The sequence below is a fragment of the Leptodactylus fuscus genome, chromosome 7 (genome assembly GCF_031893055.1).
Source record: "Leptodactylus fuscus isolate aLepFus1 chromosome 7, aLepFus1.hap2, whole genome shotgun sequence".
Lineage (NCBI taxonomy): Eukaryota > Metazoa > Chordata > Amphibia > Anura > Leptodactylidae > Leptodactylus > Leptodactylus fuscus.
This window is the reverse complement of record NC_134271.1, coordinates 6,675,165-6,699,126: the sequence shown is the minus strand read 5'-3', so window position 1 is coordinate 6,699,126 and position 23,962 is coordinate 6,675,165. Positions and strand designations below refer to the sequence as shown.

At 43.0% G+C, this 23,962-nt stretch overlaps 1 protein-coding gene across 2 annotated transcripts in view; it reads right to left on the bottom strand.

Annotated features, from left to right (window-relative positions):
• Positions 1-23,962, bottom strand: part of ELP4 (elongator acetyltransferase complex subunit 4) — a 156,818-nt gene that overhangs the window by 79,710 nt on the left and 53,146 nt on the right. Inside the window, exon 7 of one of the 2 annotated variants that reach the window (XM_075280879.1) lies at positions 17,149-17,340. In XM_075280879.1, coding sequence (XP_075136980.1) covers positions 17,149-17,340 — 192 coding nt within the window. The remainder of the gene's footprint in view (positions 1-17,148; positions 17,341-23,962) is intronic. The other variant, XM_075280880.1, reaches the window with a different exon arrangement.

Here is a 23,962-nt window from a genome sequence, read left to right as displayed (position 1 = left end):
ACATTCAATAAAATCCGTAACGGATACATTTTTGAAGTTGACAAAATTTTTACGAAACTTTTTGAAAAAAAAACAAACGGCCGGAACTTTTGCAAATGGTAAATTCTATCAGACAATTCTGGAGGTCAGAAACATTTATTATTGCACAATGAAATCTTCTAGCATGTTGGAGAATATCTACCATTAACCAGTCCTTCCTATCCCTCCTATAACGGGGAATAATTACATCCTGATGGTGCCAGCATCTCGGAGGGGGTCTGAAGGGAGGAAGATGTCTCGCCAAATGTTGATGTCAGCGAGACATCTTTTCAGAATAGCCGGTTTATGGCAAAGAATTAAAGAACGAGCCTCTTGTTTCCAGAGCAATGTATAACGTATGTATGTGGGCGTGGGTTGTACGGTCCGAAAACGTACGGCTCCAATGTGCAATGGCGTTCCAATCTGGCCTATTTCTTACAGGTCAGGCGCCATCTTGCCTCAAAGACTTGTGTTTAGAGCGTTCATGTCATCAAACAATATACAAAACAGAACAAAAAAAATTAGGTCTCCCGCCTAGAACCACTGGCAGTGTCTACAACGTTTTATAATATTCTATCCATGGGCATACTGGAAGACCTAGAATACATTTTGGATTTGGGGTTGTAGATCTTACGTTGTCCATAACAATGATCCTGAAGTTGAATGTATGTTCCTGATCTCTCGCGAATGAAACAGAATACGTAAGTTAGACTAAGGCCTACAACTACTTTTTTGGTTGCGATTTTTTGAGCCAAACCCAGGAGTGGGCGGAGCAATGGAGAGAAGAATAAGATCAACGTGAGGCCTTGGGCTTAAACGGGTAATCGGAACCGATAGTTGCTGAAATGTAATATTGCTTGGCCGGCATTCTAGGTCTAAGTTGTATCCCAAGTCTACAAAGAGCTCCATCCAATGTTTATTGGCAGTGTCATCCAACATCTACCGTATGGCGACTTCTATTCCACAACCCGATTCATCCTAATTCTATAATCTGGATCCAAACGAACGTCTAACTGCTTATTCACACGACAAGGTTCTCCAGCCAGACAGGAATGGATCTATTCACACAAACATTTCCACAGATTCCTCAATAGACTCAAGGTTATGAGGGATCTGTGAAAAGATTTCTCCATGGCCAAGTGCACGGCACGTTCATGTGAATATTCACTAAGGCCAGTTTTAATCTATGTGAATAGCAAGTTTTATCCTATGGGAAGTAGACCCTACATCTATGAGAAATGTTACCCTAAGTCTATGGGAAGTAGACCCTACATCTATGAGAAATGTTATCCTACGTCTATGGGAAGTAGGCCCTACATCTATAAGAAATTGTATCCTACGTCTAAGGGAAGTAGACCCTACGTCTATGAGAAATGTTATCCTACATCTAAGGGAAGTAGACCCTACATCTATAAGAAATTGTATCCTACGTCTATGGGAAGTAGACCCTACATCTATGACAAATGTTATCCTATGTCTATGGGATGCAGACCCTACATCTGAGAAATTTTATCCTTCGTCTATGGGAGGTATACCCTACATTTATATGAAATTGTATCATACGTCTATGGGAAGTAGACCCTACATATATCGGAAAATTTTTCCTACATCTATGGGAAGTATTCCCTACTTCTATAGCAAATGTCATCCTATGTCTAGGACAACTAATCTACATATTTGGAAAATTTTAGCTTACGTCTATAGAAAGTAGACCCTACATCTATAAGAAATTGTATCCTACGTCTATATGAAGTATACTCTACATCTACGGCACATTTTATCCTACATCTACGACAAGTAAGCTCTACATGTATAGCATATTTTATCCTACGTCTATGTCCAGTTTAACCCTACATCTATTGCCAACAAGAGATCCATCAATGTACATAAACACCAAACCAGGTTTTCACTATTGCGTCTTCTAGAAATCCGAGCCGTAAGTGACTGATACTGGAGGTATGCCAATGATCACCTATTTCCTTGGTTTCGCTTGTCTAAAGCTCCTTTCTCTTGATGTGATCTGCCACCTAGATGTTATTAGTGCCATCAACGTCAGGCGTGTTGAGTGGGCGTGCATACATTAGCTAATGAGTCTGAACCTGCCTAAAGAAAGGTGTTACAGCGTTCCAAGACAGTATTTGTTTTCTGTTATTTGATGTAAAATAATAGCACAGGCACCTGCACTCCTTGTGATCGCTGCTCTCGGGTGAATGGCAGTGACCTGAGTGTTACTTCAAAGGAAGATCTGGCGTAGATGGAGACAATAGGTCTGCAATTGGTACATGGCAGGGTGTAACAATGGCAGAAACGTTACAAATTAGCAGTGGCTGAAGAGAGAATGACAACGCTACAGCAATGCTGTCACATCACCCATGTCCTGGGGGTGGTGGGATCTCACAGCTTGGCTTCTAATGCTGCACACGCTTCCTCCTCTTCGGTGACGGTAACATTAGGCAGAAACTTCACCATAACCCATGAGATGTAAAGAATACATTTAGGTTGGATTTGGTTATCTGTTGTATTAACTATATACTGACTACTATAGAAAGTGGATGTAAATAAATGGTGCGCACCTATAAATATTGGATGGACTACAATGAAACTGGAAAAAACAAAGACAGCGCCACCTCTGTCTACAGGCTTTGACGGGTATTGCAGCCGCATCAACCTGTATAGGGATAAGCGGCAATATCAGACGTAGCCTATCTCTCTATAAAAAGAGAATCCATTTTCTAACTCTACCCCAACCTTTGGAAGAAGTCAACAAAATACCTACCCTCATGGAAGTTTGGAAAGTTACAGTCACCTTTGTAATACTTGATCGTATTCCTTCAAAGAAACTAAACTTTGCAAAGAGTTTTTGTAACAAACTTACCATTTTGTGCCTGCAGTTCCATGTTTACAGACTACAAACAAACCTGGTGTAGTCTGACCCCGCCCCTTACTGAAGGCTAATTTATATTACGTGGATGAGTGAATTACTCCAGTCTAAGACCACGGAGACAAGAACAGAGCTTGAGGCTCAGAACGCATAAGCATAATGTGACGCCAGGGCGGTTTTCTACAGGAGGAACCAAATAAAGTTAGGATTTTAATTTTCTGGTGCTGAAGCTTCTACGTTATTGGAATTTATCGGTGCCTCACTTGCAACTTTTTGCAAAAATGGGCAGAGAGCAAGGCGCAGTGTAATGGGGACCTTTGCCCTCCATCAATTCTTCTCGGTACTTGCAGACAGTTTTTGGCAGAACTGGGCAGGGGGGTTGTTCCTGCCGCCATCTTGGAGAACTGAGCACAGATCTTCTGTGGATGTTACTTGCTCCAATCCGTCTCTCGCTTCATGTCATCCCAGACAGACTGGATGATGTTGAGATCAGGGCTCTGCAGGGGCCGGATCATCACTTCCAGAACTCCTCCTCCAAAGGGCAAAGGTCACACCAAATATTGATGGGATTTGCTTTTCTTCATTGTGTTAATGGACCAAACTAAACTATTAAGGGTACGGTCACACTATCGTCTGTTGCAGACTGAGAGCAAAGAGCTTCTGTCATGTCATATAAGTGACTGGAGACGGACACCAGAGGGAGGACGCTCGGTCTGCATTCTATGGTTAATGTCCGTTGCTCTTATCCTAATGCATCTAGTTCTTGCTTTGCTGCATTTTTTCCACCCTTGCCTAAAACATTTGCACCGTACACGCTGCAATAGTGCTGACGATAAACATATCCAATGATTAACCATTTAGTCACAGCCAACATGGAACTGTAGCCAAGTCTGATTTTGCAAAAATGTACATTGCACCTACCAATGGCAGTATAATATGAATATAATAGCGCCAACACTAGTAGTGCAGGTGTACAAATCGCTATTGATGTACTACACCGTGTTGAAAATCGGAGGATAGAGAATACATTACGTAAGCTAAAAGTTCCCCAAATAAATGAGTTGTTTCAGTTTAATGGTTTTGGAAGCAAGTTTGTCTCCAGCACAAATAATTGCTAGTACCCAAATATCAAACTGAGCATCCAGCTGATGTCTACAATAAAGTGGCAGGTTAAAAGATACTAAAGTTTAAAATCAGCTTAGACTAATCCCATATTGAGTGCAAAATTATAGCTTGTCATCAAATGCAAGCTGGCAATCCGGGGGCCAGATGGGAGACTGGATGGGAAAAAGAGTTCACGCAGGTGGGAAAGTGACGGCGTCTCGACAGAAGAGATCACTGCTCCCTCTGCTGGCGAGGACATCCTCTCCGTGTGGAGCTAATGACATAAAATGGAGACGGTAAATCCTCCACAACACGACCACTACCCCATATCTGGTGACAGAGATCGGCCTAATTGGAAATCTGGGACTCTATTGGGATTGCAAATGCGTTACTCCTTCCAAAAACTGGAGTCTACCACCTCCAAAACCACTTATATACTGATGGAGTGGTTAGTGGCACGGTGAGGGTACCTTGTAATTAACATGCAAATGAGCTGTTTGGTGCACCCGGGAGTGCACTGGTCTGCTGGACAAACGTATTTACCTGCATTGACCCCTAACAGGGATGGATAGGTCCTGACCTGCCAGAGCCCCTGTTTTTGCCTGTGGGCTCTGCATAAGAGGTCACACCCCTGGTGCACCAAAAAGCTAATTTGCATATAGGTTAGATCAAGGCAACAGGATTACACTTTGCATATATGTGGTTCAGGAGCCAATTTGGTAGTAGTAGATTCCCCTTAAAGGTGTTATCTACTTTTCTTGTAACTGATGTTCTATCCTTAAAGGGGTTACTCAGTTTCTAATATTGATGATGTATGCTCAGGATATTGGATCTGTGAGGGGTCTTGGGTGCCGGACCCTTGAAGATTCAATATCCTGACCATAAGCTGCCCCGGGACAGTGTGGCTCCTGATACTGTTTACATGCACCGCTCACTCTCCATAGACTTCAGTGGGGCAATACTACTTAATAGGGGCATATAAGACAAGATAAGATAATCCTTTAATAGTCACACATTGGGGAAATTTCATATGAGCATTGCAGCATCTCTTAGCTTTATGGCATTGCCTGTGTGTTGTGAGGGATCAGGTAATAGAGACCAGCAAGGGACCAGGGAAAAATCAGTATGGAAAAGGCAGGGGAATCAGTGATTTCTCTAAATTTTTGGAGCCTCCTAGACAGTCACTTTGGTATATCCTAAACCAGTCATACATCCATGTCTTTAAAGGGGGTCTGTCACTAGAACCCAGTATACCAATGCTGCCCAACAGATAAATAGGTTAGGGTCACTTGATGGGTCTCCTTGTGAATTGTTGCATCCATTGCTGCACACAGTGTGCAGATGAGTCATGAGGGCGTGGTCATTGTGCCAAAGAGCTCATTTGCATATTGACAAAAACATAGAGATATCCTGGCAATGGATATATGGATTCAGGGGAAAACATAAGATTCAGGTGACCCTAACATATCTGAGCGGCTGGTCCTGGTGACAGCTCAATGAGGACTGAGGGGTGAGGATGGACATCAAACAGCTTGACCCCTCGATACAGTGTAACCGTCCACAGCTCATTAGCATACGGCACAAGCAGTTGCAAAACATTTTACCGATTTTGCTGCATCTAAAAGAACGGACAGGAAAGTTTGAAGAGATCGTCAAGAAATCTATTATTATGGCTTTTAAGTAATGTATACAATGTAACAAATTGTACAAACTTATAAACTCGCTGTGTGATACGCGGCACCGATACTGGTCGCAACATAGAAAAGAATATTTAGAAATATTACTAAAAGCAAAGCAGATTCGAGGTTACACCGGATGAAACGGCCGGGACAAGTGGACTTCTATCATGGCCGATGGGCAAATCCCTCAATAGACTCAAAGGTATCATCTAAAGTTTCATCCAAAGTACATGTGAAGGTTCGCTTACCCTCTAATCCGTCTTGCCTTTACCCAGCTGCAGAATTTTTGCAGAATCCGCTGCAATCATTCCAGATCCCATTCATTTCAATAGAAGCCAGACACTAGATGGAACGGATGTATGGACTGTTCGACACTTGGGCTGAGCACCACGTTGAACATTAGACCCATGGTCCACATATATTTTTTGAGAGGAGTAGGTGACGCCGATTTATTTTCTTATTATTACATGATACATATTTATTTTTATACATACACAGTATATTTGTAATATACGGTCAAAAAAATTCTTCTATCCAGTTCCTATACATGTCCCAACCATTTAGGACCCGTTATGAGGGGCAGGAAGGAATAAAAATGGTCACATTTTACTCTGTGTCATAATGAGTAATCACAAAAAGACAGAAAAACCCAAATATAGAGGTAACATGGTGGCTCAGGGGTTAGCACTGCAGCGCTGGAGTCCTGGGTTTGAATCCTGCCAGGAACAGCATCTGCAAGGAGTTTGTATGTTCTCCCAGTGTTTCCCATTCTACAAAGACATACTGATAGGAAAATAAAATGTACATCGTGATCTCTATATGGGGGCTCACAATCTACAATACAAAAAAGGAAAACCCAAATATCTGGGAAATCCGACACACATTTGACCACCTGATGAAGGTCTCCGTACAGTATTTTTACAGAGATGAAGGCCATTGTTCTCCTCCGAGCGTAGGATTCAGAAGAGTTGTTGGCCGCTGACCAGAATCGGCCACAACACGAAGGCAGTCGCTCTGTCCCCGCAGCAGCTCCCAACCTTCTCGAAGGTCCCCTGGCAGGATCCCTGCTCTACCATTGTCTCTGCGATTGTCTCTACCATTGTTTCTACGATTGTCTCTACAATTGGCACTACCATTGTCTCTACCGTTGTCTCTACAATTGGCACCACCATTGTCTCCACCATTGTCTCTACAATTGGCACTACCTTTGGATCCACCATTGTCTCTGCCATTGTCTCTACCATTGTCTCTACCATTGTTTCTACCATTGTCTCTACAATTGGCACTACCATTGGCTCCACCATTGTCTCTTCCATTGTCTCTACCATTGGCACTACCATTGGATCAACCATTGTCTCTACCATTGGCTCTACCAGTTCTGATCTCTGCAGATTTCCTCGCACGGATTCTTCTCTGCTGAACTTGCACTCGCTTCTCCAAGTGAGCTATTAAACTTGTAGGTCAATTGTGGCTGTAACAACTCCTCGGAAGCTTTCAGCTGTAGCCTACGATTTGTCAGTGGAATGAAATATTAATTCTAAGTGTTATTTCTCGTGGCTAAGAGCTTCATTTTCCCATCACTGGTCCACGGCCGCCAGAAGTTACAGGACTAATCTATTTTTATTTTCATTTAATGCAATAACTCGGTAAATACACAGAACCTGCACAGTAATGCCGCTGATGTAACGGCGACTCGCGCTGTTCTAGACAACACTTTACGGAAACCTCGAAATGACACCTTAAAAGCTTTAGAAAACCAACATTATAGACGCGGCACAAAAAAAAAAACGTATATATATACCGTATATACTCGAGTATAAGCTGACCCAAATATAAGCCAAGGCCCCTAATTTTACTACAAAATAAACTGGGAAAACTTATTGACTCGAGTATAAGCCTGGGGGGAGGGGGGGGGGGAAGGGATGCAGCAACTGCTGGAAAATTTCAAAAATTAAAATGGTCAGAGTTTTTGGGTGCAGTAGGCGCTGGGGAAGGGGAGGGGGTGTTTTGGTTGTCTGTCTGCCCCCTCCCTGAGCTTGAGGACTGGGTTTTTTCCCCCCACTTGGAATTCAGTCTGGCTGACTATAGGGTATCTGCAGGTCTCCTATTTACCCCTTCCTGACGGAACAGGAGCACTGCAGATCCCCTATATTCAGTAGACACAGGGACACCTAATGTGTTTGTGTGTCACAGTCATTTTCTATTTTTATATGTATTCTAGGGAAAGGAGGGATTTAGAATTTTATTTATTTTATTTTTTTTATTATATTTTTTTAAAGCTTTTTCTTTTCACTATTTTATGGGAGATTCTATATATTACTATTGCGGCTGGTCATAGACCGACCCCCCCCCCCCCCCAAAAAATAAATAAATAAATAAATAAATAAATAAATAAAAAATAAAAAATTATTTTATTCTTTATTTTTTTGCTTATATATAAACACACACATACCCAATATATATTTTAATTGTTTAAACCTTCTAGAACTATGATATAAAAAGAGATTAAAACTTGTAATTATAAACATATGTAATAAAAATAAATATATATATATATATATATATATATATATATATAATAAAATGTATATGTTTTTATAGTTATAATATTTTATTAATAATTGTATTTATATATTATAAGATTATTTGAATACATTATAAAATGATTAGATATATCTAGGTGTGAATATAAATAATCCTTATCTTTATCCTCTACTTCATTAAACAAAAAAAAACTTTCTAAAACTATCATTTAGAAAAAAAATCACATGTAAGAAAATTATGAAATATACATATAATATAATAATTATTATTATATTTGGATTTCTATATCCTTTTCTGTACAAATATTGTGCACATAACAAACCTTACCCCCTCCGTCCATCCCCCCGCCCCCCCATACCGCCATCTTCATTAAGCAGCTTCCAAACATTGGTCTCTACTCATCAGTTTACTGAACAGTTGTGTCCACTCCTGGACATTGGGTATTAATGCAGTGAATACAGTCCAGTAGCCAAACAATCCATATGTCTGAACAGATGACTCCGTCTACATACTGTGTTGGGACACAGAACCACAATTTCATTCTTCCCCGTCTTAAAAAAAAAAATCTAATTTAACCCCTTCTGTTTATGACAGGAATCGCACACATAGAATATTCAATGTTAAAACTATAAAATGAAACAAGAAGATGTGACATGAAATAAAAAGTGTAAGGAAGAAACTTATTTTAAACAAAATTACAGAAAGGTGGATTTGCATGTAAAGTGTAACTATGTATGTAATATGTATAACAATGTAACAAAACTAGGATATAGATAAAACGCTATTACTAATCAGTTTGTTGTTCGCCACGAATAGAAGACATCGGTATTAGGAGTAGTCAGTGCGGCCAGAACAGGTCACTGTCCCAAAGGGAATAATTTCAGGGGCAGCAAGGTGTTCATATTCCTGAAGGAAAGACGCAGATCCCTCATGGCTTCTAGCAAAGCTGTTATGTCTTAGATATTGGTATACAAAAGAGGATGAAAAAATAGATAGATAGATAGATAGATAGATAGATAGATAGATAGGAGATAGATAGATAGACAGACAATAGATAGATAGATACATAGATAGATAGGAGATAGATAGATGATAGATACTATAGATAGATACTATAGATAGATAGATGATAGATACGATAGATAGATAGATAGATAGATAGATAGATAGATAGATAGATAGATAGATAGATAGATAGATAGATAGAAAGATAGGAGATAGATAGATAGAGGATAGATAGATAGATAGATAGATAGATAGATAGATAGATAGACAGACAATAGATAGATAGATACATAGATAGATAGGAGATAGATAGATGATAGATACTATAGATAGATACTATAGATAGATAGATGATAGATACTATAGATAGATACTATAGATAGATAGATGATAGATACGATAGATAGATAGATAGATAGATAGATGATAGATAGATAGATAGATAGATAGATAGATAGATAGATAGATAGATAGATAGATAGATGACAGAAATATCTATGACTCACTCTATAAAAACCTAATTCCAGTCATGGCTCCTCCAGTAGACTTCCCTCACACCAACGTACTTGGACGTGTCTTCACTTTGGTGATTTTGGAGGCTCCGGCCATTAATATTTTAAGAAATGAATATTTAAACATTTCAAATGGAATAATGAAAATAACACATTAAACTGAACCTCATTAATCTCCCAAGGGGAACATTGTGGCGCGGCCGATTCATCTGGAGTTTTCATTACTGGATTCATTTCCTTGGGTGCGTAGTGCTGAGTAATACCCCAGGTCCTCGGCCCGATGACGCGCACGCTATGTCTATAACAGGACGGGAGCTTCATCTCCTGATAGACTGACTCCCGTACACCATTGTCAGCTCAAAATAATAGGGTCAATTTCCACATAAGATAATGCATGAGCGGACAATGACACACTAAAGACAAGCAGGCGAAATGTCCAGGGATAGTTAGAGACTTCCCCTTTAAGATCTCTCCTCATTCACTAACAGGACATTGGTGGGATTGTCTGTCCTGTTATAGATATGGTGCAGGTCTGTTAGGGGGGCGATCATAGGATTGGACTATCAGTGCTGAGGCTGCTGGAATTACAGGACCGTATTACCTGACAAGTTCCCTATAGCATTGCAAAACAACACCCCAATGGGTGCGACATTTTACGGATGGTTAACGACTCCCTATGAATCGGTGCATATAGCCATTTCTAGGTTCCAATGTATATTTTGGGATGTAAAAATCAACTTTCTTATTGGAGACCTTTGCTCCTTTATAGGCCTTATTAGTAAATTTTTCTTTTGCAAAAGTCAAGAGAGGCGACAAGTCGTCTTCATCAGTTCCCCCCCACTGAACTAACTGGAAAAGCCTGATCTGTAAGGTTTGCACGCTTGTATGAGGATCGCCACGATGGGCAGTCATTGGTAATATTGTAGCCTGTACATGATAACAAGCACTTATTTTTATCTTTATTACTTTTTATGATATGCATTAGACTTGTTGCTCTGCGCTGGTAACATCCGACCAACTAGTATCAAGCACTAAAGGGCCGGAGTCAAAACGAACAAAAACAGCAACGATGTCTCTTATATCCCCATCCACCCAAGCCTTACTTATAGAGGTACCGGACAGCAGGATCGGGGGGTTCAGCACATTAGACGGTGGCTTTTGTCCTTCTGTTCTGACCACAACCTTGAATTGGGAGAAAAATCCTTTCACTAAGAAAACTGGCTCTGCTAGGTCAAAAATACTTATGACCAGCTGACCAAAAACAACCCCCACCATACTTGTGTTCTGTAAGGATAATGAGTCAGGTCCTGCCAGAAACCTTGGGGGCTTCTGATCTCCCCTGAGAACAAAGTATCACGTCTGGTAACATCTGATTGCCTAAACCTTCTCTCCCCCAATATCTGCTTTCTAGGGATGTCGGGAGCTTTCCTGGTCAACCAATACCACCAAAATAGTTGGGTTCAGAAGACATGGCTAAAGGGAGTCCGTCACCAGGACCCTGCAGAGAGTAGGTTAGAACCACCAAAACATTTTGTTTTTTCTCCTCTTGTGAATTGTTGCCTCTCTTTCCATGATAACAATATGCAAAAGGGCTCTTTGGAGCAACAATGGCGCCTCCACTTACCTCTTTGGAGCAATGACTCTAACCTATCTATCTGTGGGAATAGGCTGATATGCCGCTTGTTGAATCCACCCATCGTCGCCGACATACAAATCCACCCACAACCTGACCCCTCCATCTATCTCTGACCTAATCTCCCACTACCTCTCTGGTCCTCCAAAGACTTTCTACTCCGCTCTTCACTCAACCATCCCCAAGATTTGTCCCATACATCCCCCATACTCTGGTTCTCACTACCACGACTCATAAGACTGACCCCCACAACTTTTAAGATTACCCTGAAGACTTAGCTCTTCAGGAAAGCCTACTTTAAGGGTAAGTTCTCATGGCGATTTTTGCACCGGAACCTGAAGCGGAGGCCGCCTCAGGTTCCGATCCAAAAGCCGGGTGGAGCAACTGAAAGCTGGTGCACTGCATCGGCATCTAGCCGTGCACTCTGTTCCGGATTAGGCCCAATGAATGGGCCTAGTCCGGAGGAGGGAGTGTCTTCAGGCCAAAATTCGAGGTGACTCAGCCTGAAGAATGAACCCCTCGCTTCTTTTTTCTGGAAGCCGGAAGAAACGGCTCCTGGAAAAAACTCCTGAACGCCGCCCATTGATTTCAATGGGAGCCATCTTTATGGTCAGGATTTTGAGGCGGATACGGCGTGTGAACTTACCCTAACCCTACTGCCGACACACCACCATCTTAAGATTTTATCCCCACCTCCTGTCTCTAACCCCTTCCATTTCAAGACTGTTTTTGTGGGCAGAGCCCCTTACCCCATTGTACCAGTTGGTCACCATGTTGGCCTTTTGTATCCGTTCTTGAGTACGTTATACGTTTTCCATGTGAACCCCTCTACAAACCTAAAGCCCCCGAGGAATCAATAATAAATTCCGCGTAAATGGTTAACGCTATGAAAGTAATGACCGGTAATCAAAATTTAAAAAAAAATCTAACAAGGCTATCAGGAAAAATAAGGCCCAGGGAACAAACATGACCTCTACATTACAACACCTCCAAAAGTGTATTTCACACTGTTCCCAGACACTCGTTCCAGATGGATTTACAACATATCAGCGTCAGTAAAGGCTATAGGTTAATATAAGTTTAGAGTCAAGTCTGTGACTCTTCATTCGGCTGCCGCCACTCAGATGTGACAGGTCGCCAAGGCTGTTTTCAGACTTCAAAAATAACAAAAATAAAACTAAAGAGAGATAAAAGAAGAGGGACGGTCATTTCCTGGCAGGTACGTTGCGATACATATCCTACGGGTCATTAATGGGGTTCCCTGCTTTGGACAATCCCCATTTGTCACAAATTGTCCCCTTGTTGGCATCTATGGTAAATTGGAAGTAAATGTTCGTTTCCCTGCAGTGCCCCCGCAGGGCAAAGTAAGAATTACAAACGTCCATTCTAATCCTGAAATGGTCCCAAATGGCCCTTTAATGACTTTGAACTTTGGAACAGGGTATAGGACAATGGGATTTCTAAACTGGACATCCCCTTTAAGAGTTGGAACTATAATAACTGAATATCTTGAGATTTTTTGGCAATTTTACAGAAGTGAAGGAACTCTTTCTAAATTTGCTTCTCCACCTACTTCAAGGAGATGTGCATAAGTAACATAGCAGTATTGGGAAGTCCAAGGGCCTAGTAGCAGTAAAAGGGTTGTGCCACAAACGTATTTATCCATAGAACAGAGGACAAAGTACTTACCAGTGGCGGTCGGACCACCGAGACCCCCCAATACTGAGAATGGGGGTTGTGAATGCAGCAGCAGATCAACCCCCTGTGGTTGCAGTAGTGCATCTGCGTCCTCCAGGGGTTTGGCTGTGTTCACTGTGACCCAGGATTGGGGTCAGACCCCCACATGGATAAAGGACTAGTATAGCGCCCACGTCCAACTGGATCCGATACAGGCTGTAGAGTCGGGGTCAGGGAATCGGGGCCAGTTTTGGGCGGAGTTGACAAAAAGTTGCACTCGAAAAGGAAACACTTTGTTACTTTAAATTCTATTATAGAATTATCAATATGATATCATCGGATTATGGTTAACAGAGGACAACTGTGAAAAGTCAATGGAAAAATATTTTTGGTTTTGCAGTCTGCAGATTTCGATTTATCACACAGTAACAAGATTTAGGGATAGACATCTCGTCCATATAACGGTTTTCCATAGACATAGGTTTATCTATAACTTGCATCCCCCAAATCTACTCCTAATTCCACGTGCACAGAGATACATATGTGTAGGATGCCGGAGACAGCAGCTGTGTACGTGTGCGCTGTATATTTAGCAGCCCAATCCTGAAAGTAGGTTGTCTAAGCCCCCGGGCGAAACGAGAGACAAGCAAGATGTGCAAAGCAACGTGACGCTGGGCCCCCTCCAGGATGCAAGGGGTTAAACAAAGTGAGCATCTGCTGTTATTCCAATGTGGAGGTCTGTGGAGTGCTGGAGCCTGAGACCACATGTTCGCCTGTCCCCCCCCCCCCCCATCCTGCCATCTTCCCCAATTATCTATTAACATCCAGGGCTCTACACAAGCTCTCAGAGGTTCTTTAACAGGCTTCTAGGAAAGCAGAACAAGCACACAGCAGGGCTCTGGGAACGCGGTAATGCAGGGTATACAGAAGCCGCCGCTTCCCTGCCCTCCTAATGGCATTTTACTCACTAGCGCTGCGCTTCCGGAGCTTGTTAAAAATTTAACCACTGGCTTTTTCTCTGTGTCGACGGTAGAAATCCACTCTCCATTAGAGAAGTGATGGGACTGACACCTCAACTGTCCCGCGACAAAGGAAAAGAAATGGTCAATTGCACAAAAAATAGGGCAGAATGGCTAGTGAGTTTATAGTGTGGCAATGTGAATTACCAGCACAAGCCATAGATATAACACACCTAGACTGCGGCCATATACGTGACCTAGACAGAGATTGGAGACTGACTATATTACTAAATGCAGGGGTGGGATTCCCCTAATATCCCAAACCAATGTCCCAAAGGGATGCAGACATCTTGTCCGTGCACCCGGCACCTTGACGTTTGCAGGCCTAAGGTGGAGCCTAGGACTTCTCTACTCGGGGTTCGGGATACTTTTTCTCTGGTTCTGAGAACCGCAATCACTTTAGTAACAAGGACAACAGAACCCCCAAGTGGATCGTCAAATGGGGGCGTGAAGACTCCCTGAGTAACAGGCGCTCCATTCACTTCTATGGGGCCGTTAGGACTGTAATGCCATAGAAATGAATGGAGCGCAAGTGCACTGGTAATACGTATTAGGCACCTCTCCTCCTGACCCAATAACTAGACCCCCAGGGATCCTGCAGATAGGGAAGTGTCTGTAATGACACAACCCCTTTAACCTTTTACGACCACCATACTAATAAAGTGACAACTGGACGTTACCACTCCCCCTGTCAATGGGGCAGGTCTCTACAAATTCGGACATTGTAAATGCTAACATGCCAATGGATCCAAACATTTCCAAGAAAATAAGAGGAATGGCAGAAAGTTCTAGGCTATATAAGACATGACTGGATAGATAACAAGTAGAGATGAACGAGTATTGGCTGTTTCGAATAGCACGCACCCATAGGAATGAATGGAAACGGCCAGCATGCAGACTTTGCTAAACCCTCTGCGTGCCGGCTACGTCCATTCATTCCTATGGGTGCGTGCTATTCGAAACGGGAGTTTCGAATAGTACTCGCTCGTCTCAAATAACAAGTACTACACTCACTATCATGTGATACTAATGTCTATGTATAAGAAAAATGTATCTTTGTTCCGTATTAGCCAGGGGATATGAAATGTAAAGATTGAGATTTCTCAGTTGTTGATACTTTTTTTAATTGACGACCTATTGCAAGATTTTGGAACTTCTAGGTTCCTTCATCAGGCCTTCTGATATTGTGTTAGACCAGCCTGATGAAGGAACCTCGTAGTTCCAAAAGCTTGCAATATGTCATCAATTAAAAAAAAGTATCAACTACTGAGAACTCTCAATCTTTACATCTGATGTCTATGTAATAATAGTAACAATGACCATAACCATTCATTTCGCCAATAAATACTTTCCCTTGGAATACGATGGGATAAAGCAAAGCTTAAATGTAGCAGAGAGAAATCCGTGATTGTTGTATGGCCGTGTGGAAACAGATCTAAACGTTAGCACACACTCCAGCGTAATTGACAGCCCCGGCTAAGAGAAGCGCTCTCAGACAGCAGGGTTATCTAGGTCAGAGCTAAAACGCTCGGCTCGTACAGGATAGGATGGAAAAAGAAGCACTTTCAGCCTCTCTCACAATAATACACATCTCAAACCCCAGACAAATAAACCATCAAAGACAATACAACATCTCAGCATGTCAAACACATGATGGGGCGGGCAGACGTATCAGGCGGACACGGACACAGACACCGTCTAGATGGACATCGATAGAACAAAAAAGGGGGCAATTGTCAGAACGCTCATGTGAATAGCAAATGTATCTCTGAAATAGAAGCTCATCGGGCAAGAAACGGGTGTCCTGAAAGGGTTGGCGAATCCATGGCGTGATGGGAATATCTGCTCTCCACCCTGATCCCTATGGCCAGTGCTGCTCTATAGGGCTCCAGTCATTCCCATAGAGGAGAATGGGAGCTAGGGAAACAGTACAGTACAGCAACGTCATTGCAGAGTTACGTAAGGTTTACAATTGTGTTGCATTATCAATGCGAAGGTCCATCTGGAAACCCGAACAATGGATAGGCGGAATCCATGGCAAGATGGGAATATCTGCCCTCCACCCTGATCTCTATGGCCAGTGCTACTCTATAGGGCTCCTGTCATTCCCATAGAGGAGAGTGGAAGCTAGGGAAACAATACAGCACAGCAACGTCATTGCAGAGTTATGTAAGGTTTACAACTGCATTGCATTGTCATTGTGCAGGTCCATCGGCAAACCTGAACAACGGATAGGCGGAATCCATGGCGAGATGGGAATATCTGCTCTCCGCCCTGATCCCTATGGCCAGTGCTACTTCATAGGGCTCCTGTCATTCCCATAGAGGAGAATGGGAGCTAGGGAAACAGTACAGCACAGCGACGTCATTGCAGAGTTACGTAAGGTTTACAATTGCGTTGCATTGACATTGTGCAGGTACATCTGGGAACCCGAACAACGGATAGGCGGACAGTTTTTTGGCGGACTCTTTGACGGAGTCACCAATGGAGGTAAGCCTAAGCCATAACATAAAGCGTCTACAGTCCTTCACCTTTACAGCCGTGGCTGCAGTTCTTCTCACCATGTCACAAATATCCACTTGAGCCAATCACAGGCCTCGGTGGTCAGTGACAAACAACAACATTCCCCCACCTAGGCCTGTGATTGGTTGAAGCTCTTGTTAGCGCAGCACCTGCAACGTAAGTAGACGACGAGTACCAGGATACCAATATAGGGGGACTTCAGTGGGGATATTAATATCAGGGTATATCAGGGGACATGGGGGGGGGGATATCTTGAACTAAAGGGCAATACCAAGTGAGTGTAGCTGGTTTTTTTTTAGGTTAGGACTATTAGTAAATAGTTAATCCCTTTAAGCCCATGTAACCCCTTTAAGAACAACAGGTCTTTTTTTTAGGATCTTAACATCTGCATTCTCATATGGGATCGGGAGCCGCTTTTATAAGTCATAAGAATTACACAAGATCCAAAATATTGTTTGGTACACATTGCAAAACATTCAGTTCTAGAAGCTTCTGTGAAACATCCTACGCAAGCGCTATAGCCATACTATCTGTGCCTGGTTCATGGCCTCACCTGGATGAGATGTGCGGGGACTGTGATGACACAGACGGACAGCGAGGACCGCAAGAGACCTCGGAGGGCATACAAGAAGCGGGTCAGGCTGTGCAGATTGTGAGGGCGCTCCTGGGTACAGATGTCGTCACCCCACAGCACCGATCCCACAGACTGGATTCCAATCCGCAGAATGTTCTTCTGTCCTTTCTGCTGGTAAAAAAAAAAAAAAAAACATACATAAAAAGAAATGTCTAAAACCACAAATCCTGATGGACGATAATTACTACAATCTAGTAACAGAGCGAGAGGTGCAAAAATAAGTCTGAAACAAACAAAAGCGCGAGGAGTCTCCGGATAAGATATTATTAACAGATACACAAGTAGCTTTAACTTGGAAGTGATAACTTGTTGCAACGTTCTAACTTATCACCTGCCACAATATAATCCATTAAAGGGATAATCGCATGAAAGAGAGTTATCCCTTCTGTAGAATTGAGGAGAATTTCAAGGGCGCAGCTATAGGGGATGCAGAGGTAGCCCAGGAACCGGAGGGAGCCCCAAACGTCCCTCTGTCACATAAAATATAACATTATTCTAAATGGTACAAGATAGGTAGGGGGCCATTACAGATTTACTTGGAGCTTCGAGTTCTGCCTCTGGATAACGCAGACCCCCACTGATCTGGAGATTGGAGTAGTTTTGTCCCCTGCATGGAGTGTTGGTGGGGCAGAGTGTGCACCTCTCCATTTCAATGTGGGTGCTGGAGATTGGCGAGCACTGTACTTCAGTTATTATCAAAGGCGTAACTAGGAATGGCGGGGCCTCGTAGTGAACTTTTGAAATGGCCCCCCCCTGACCGATGCCAAAGACCCTGACCGAATCCCCTCTTCCCCCCGCATTCCTGCACGCTCTAGTATGCCCCATAGTGGCCCCTGCACACACAGTATTATGTCCCCATAGTGGACCCTGCACACAGTATTATCCCCCATAGTGGCCCCTGCACGCAGTATTATGCCCCATAGTGGCCCCTACACGCAGTATTATGCCCTATAGTGGCCCCTGCACACAGTATTATGCCCTAGTGACCCCTGCACACAGTATTATGTCCCATAGTGGCCCCTGCACACAGTATTATGTCCCATAGTGGCCCCTGCACGCAGTATTATGTCCCATAGTGGCCCCTGCACACAGTATTATGTCCCATAGTGGCCCCTGCACGCAGTATTATGCCCCATAGTGCCCCCTGCACACAGTATTATGCCCCATAGTGCCCCCTGCACACAGTATTATACCCCATAGTGGCCCCTGCACACAGTATTATGTCCCATAGTGGCCCCTGCACACAGTATTATGTCCCATAGTGGCCCCTGCACACAGTATTATCCCCCATAGTGGCCCCTGCACACAGTATTATCCCCCATAGTGGCCCCTGCACACAGTATTATCCCCCATAGTGGCCCCTGCACACAGTATTATCCCCCATAGTGGCCCCTGCACACAGTATTATCCCCCATAGTGGCCCCTGCACACAGTATTATGCCTTACTGTGGACACCCATGAACAATTGTTATATTCTGGGGCCAGAGACAGAGAGGGAATACCAACATAAAAAATACTGTTACTTCCCTCTCCCTGGCTCCGTTGCACTCCTCGGTGGTGTCGGCCACCATCTTCAATGATGTCCGGGACATCACATGACCAGGGACGCAGGCCCCGATCATGTGATATCAAGGACGTCACTGAAGTAGGCCCGAAGCCTGCCTGGAGCCCAGAGAGGTAAATAACACTGTTTCTTATGTTCCCTTACCTCTCCCGGGCCTCCGATCATTATACTCGGGGGGGTCTATAAAGACTCCTGAGTATAATAATAGTGTTTGTGGGGCCCGCGGTAACTCCAGCCGGTAACGGCCTATTACGAAAAAAAAAAAACGCAGCTGTAGCGGCTGCGGCCCCTAATGTCCCGGGTCTGGTGGCAGCTGCTGCTACCCCGATAGTTACACCCCAGGCTATTATCAGGACTCCCGTTGACCCAATGGGTCCCAAAACTAACTGACCCAAAATGAATCAAGGACCCGAGCCACCCAAAGCCGAAACAAATCTAGGGAGGTTCGTCTATGTCTAGTATGGACCCAAATCATTAAAAAATTGCATATGACCCGCACACTTGACTCAATCTCTGAATGTATAGAAGGGAAAGGAATGTACTATCTGAGCCTCACCTGACGACGACCTCCTGCGCAGAAAAAAAAAAGAGGTGAAAAGTTTGAGCTTATTAAAAAGCAGGCGTTGTAGCTGACAGGTGTGACTAGCCCCCGTCTGCTATGTAATATGTATCGCACATTAGACTATGGCTGCTGCGGGTATCACATAGCCAAGCAATGCGCTCCGGACCCTGCGGTAACAGGGGTGAGGATGCTGCCTCCAAATCACCCGCCGGTGACAACCTCGGCTAATCCACTGCCCCCAGCAAGAATATATTAAGATCTTGTGTACAACTTGTATTCAGACTCAAGGAGCGTTGCATACTTTTCTGGGTTAAAAGGTTTGTTGGGGATGAGCAAGCAACAAGTCATCGTGCTAAGTCACAACTCACGTCTGCAACTTCCCTTCTACTCAAGCGTGAGAAATATTTCCGAGGGTGAGCGCGAGGGGTTAAAGGGCTGGCTATGTAGGTAGAACGATATACACAAGATCACCTTTAATTCACTATTTGGCCTAAGGGTAGTTTGACCTTTGAACTCCTGACATGTCGAACTTGTAACTATATAACAAGACACAAGCGGGCGTTAGAGGCCAATAAAGACTGTACTGGGGGCAATGTAAGGGAAGGAGCAAGAGTCAGAAAAGCCTGACCTGCTGCCACACTGGGGGGTAGTCCGTGCCTTTAAGGGTGGTTGTCTGCCCAATAAAAAATAAGCAACAAACTGCGGACTTAAAAGAATTATTATAGTAAACACCCCTCCCAAACCACCATTGGATGCCCCCTGCCGCTCTCTACTTCCTGGTTTCTCTTGACACACAGGAAATGATTGCTCAGCCAATCACTGATTAGAGCAGCGGATCAGCTGACACACCCCTTTAAGGCTAGGTTCACACCTGCATCTTGTCTCCTGGTCTTTCGCCCCCTAATCCGCTAGCAAAATGCGGAGAGAACAGTCCTGCTCCATATTTTTCAGGTGCCAACCTGACCCCATTATAGTCTCTGGGGTCCTCGGGTAACCCCCTTATTAAGCAGAATGGGTTCACGTTTCTCTGGTCCCCAAGTGAAGCCGAAGAACAGAAACCCTAACACTAGTGTGACCCCATCTAAAGATAAGCAACATGTGAACTGTAACATAATCAGCTACATTGTTACATTGACAATAAAGATACAAAGTTTCAATTTTTTTAAACATTCAAATGTTCCAAAAGATGCAAAAAATAAATCTAAGAATTTTTTAAACGACATTCCAAAGGTGCCCTATTTTTATGGACTGTCCTTAACCCCGTCCTCGCCATAGATCAGCTTCAGTAGATTAGAGAGATGCATCATCAGTTACTAGAATCAGCCCCAGGAGAGATCCGGGTACAGCTGGCGATAGACTGTACAGAAATATATTATGGCTAGTACAGGCCTTGTTTGGGGGGTGACTTGGAGATTGCTTTTCAGGCGGTGTCCCAATTTTGGATACCCTTTAGCAGGCAGCATCTCTGGACTGACCTGGGTGGGTGCAGTTGGGGCCCCTTTGGCCAGCACATGAATGCAATCCCAATCATTAAAATATTAGGGCAGTGGACACTCTTTAAAGGAAGCCCCTGTAATAAAGGGGTTAACTGACAAATTATTTTTTGGGTGGGGCGTCACAAGATCGAGGGTTACATATCTCTTGTGTAAATGGAAGACTCAGAAAAAGAACAAGGTGGTCATGGAATTTATCCAAAAACTGAAGATGTTTATTGAGAACCCAGATACAATTTGTTTCAGGGCGGACCTCTTTATTAAAGGGATGCATGCTCGCCGGCCACAAGAAAATGGCTGCTTGCACAGTATTGTAAGTGGCCATTCTCTTGCGGCCAGCAGGCATGCACAGTTGGCTTTGCTATAGGCCTGAGGACTAGAAGTTTGAAGCCACCCCTGGAAGACCCGTTCCTGAAGGAGATGGAGGCGGCACTGGAGAGTTCTCTGGCAGCATTGGGGACGCCCCCAGTGCTGTTTGAGCGCTGAGGACCGCCTTCAGTGCTGCTAGAGAACTCATTTGCATACCAGCGAAAACCGGGATTTCTACGGAACGGCGGTGCAGAGAAGACATCTAAAGCTAGGAAAAGAATAGCCTATCTTAAGGCTATTCCTACTTGATAAGCAGAAAAAATTGAGTTTAAATGATAGGATCCCTTTAAGCGTACAAGTAGATAACCTGTTATCAATAAAACATGTAATGATGGGTGGTGTCATCTATAGAGGTGTTATCTTCTATTATAATCCTATTTCTGATGTATACGAGTTCACTGCTGCAAAGAAAACCCCTACACAGAATTGGCAAGTGTTGGCCTATTATTAGGCTTAGCGGCCAGAGTGAAAATTGCAGCAGTGTATTTTTTTTTTTAAATTAAAATATAGTAACATGAAAAGTTAAAAATATTTTAAAATTCTTTAACAAAAAAAAATGTTTAGCCAATAAACTCTGTTTACAAAATACCCCCCCCCCCCTACTTTTTTTTTTTTTTTTTTTTACACACTCCCTTTAAATTTTCATCGTGGGATAACCCATTAAGCCAACATTGTAACACGACTTCCATCTGATTTTAAGATGTGATTTCAAGCCAAGCTGGGGAAAGAATTTAAATCCTTGTGTTTTTTACAAAAAAAAAAAAAAAAAAATCTGATACAAATTGATACAAATTCTGATTAAAATATTTGAGATTTCAAGATTCCGAGGGAAAAACTCACAAGACTTTTTGCACAAAATAGCAAAGATTGAAACACATCTGAAAGGCAAACAGCAGAAAGCGAGTCCACGAGAGGGAAATGGCGAGGCGAGGGACTCTCCGGAGTTGCAACGTGCACCTGAGGCTCATTAAAGGACCTTTTATACAACGAGGCAGAGATGAGGAGCCGTACACGGAGGAAGGGCGCGCACGTCCCTGCTGTGGTTAGAAAAAAAAAAAATGTAAAAAAAAAATAAAATAAATAAAGGGGAAAAAAAAAAAAAAGGCTGCAGATGGAAAACCAAGCCCTGGGAGAGAAGGAGAAGCCAGAGAAGAGCAGACAAGCCGAGGTGCCAGGAGAGCGCTCTGTGTGAGTCTGGCACTATTCTGAGAGCAGGCAGAGACCACACTGGGCACAGAATGAGAGCGCAGAGCTGCTGCAGCCAAGTGGAATAAATAATCCTATATTATCAGCACGTATTTATACCAAGACGACGAGATCCCATGACACGAGCCCCGCGCTGACACAAGTCCCACGTATTCCTAGAAAGTACTGGAGACGATGGGAGTCATAACATAGAAACACACGAACGTATCCGAAAGGGGGCACAAACTTACAAAAAGTCACAACTGCATAAAATAAAGAAAAATCGACAACCAAGCCTAGAGTCTCGGCCGCCATGTCTTCTGGCAGATAGGACTAAAAATACTGTTGGGGCTGATCGCTGCACACTACCACCATAACGCCTCCGCTATGGTCAGGATATGAGGCTGTATATACACTGTGTCTGAGAGGCTTTTCTGACGGATGACCCCAATATAGGCCACTTTATAGGCATACAGCAGGGTATATAATCTATAGGCTCCATGTTGATATATTTGTTTGTAGCTAGAATAGGTTAGTTGACTCATATATGTTCAGTATACTGGTCAGACAGTGCACCGCTCCAGCGTGACTGAAGAACCAGCAGATGTGCGGAGTACAGCCAGTAAAGAGGAATTTGCAGAGAACATCCGCCTCGGTTTCCTCTTCCTTCCAAGCCAGGCTCATTTAGGCCCAGTTCACATGTGTTTGGGCCATTTCGTTCACCTCTTCACATTTTTCGGCTGTAAACCACACGAACCCCATTATAGTCTAAAGGTCCCCCAGTTTCCTTACGTAACCACTTTTTTATGCGGATAACGCTTACGTTCGGCGGGGTCCCGAACGGAAACCCATGCGCAGATGTGAACCGGGCCTGAGCCTGTGTCGACTACGACTACCCCTTGCACTGCTCATTGTGCAACTGCAAACTTCTGAACAACTAAATCAGATCTTCATAGTGATTAACCAGAATATAAGACTTATTCGGGACTGTGGACGAAACACGAACGTCGACTTTGACTCCTCTTTTTTTCCATGGCCGACTCCAACTCATGGCTGTGGTCAGTCGGAAGCAGAAAAGATTTTCTAATTCACTAAAAATTGAGTGATTGATTCCTGTGGAAGTAAAAATGTAACAATGTATCTAATCATTACACAATTACGAATTCTATAATATCAATAAACATGTAACAATGTATCTAATTATTAGACAATATTAATGGTTCTATTTCAATAAAAATGTAACAATGTATCTAATCCTTACACAGTTAGTAATTCTATAATATTAATAAAAATGAAACAATGTATCTAATTATTAGACAATATTAATAGTTCTATATCAATAAAAATGTAACAATGTATCTAATCCTTATACAATTAGTAATTCTTTAATATCAATAAACTTGTAACAATGTATCTAATCCTTATACAATTAGTAATTCTTTAATATCAATAAACTTGTAACAATGTATCAAATCATTAGACAATATTAATAGTTCTATATCAATAAACTTGTAACAATGTATCTAATCCTTATACAATTAGTAATTCTTTAATATCAAT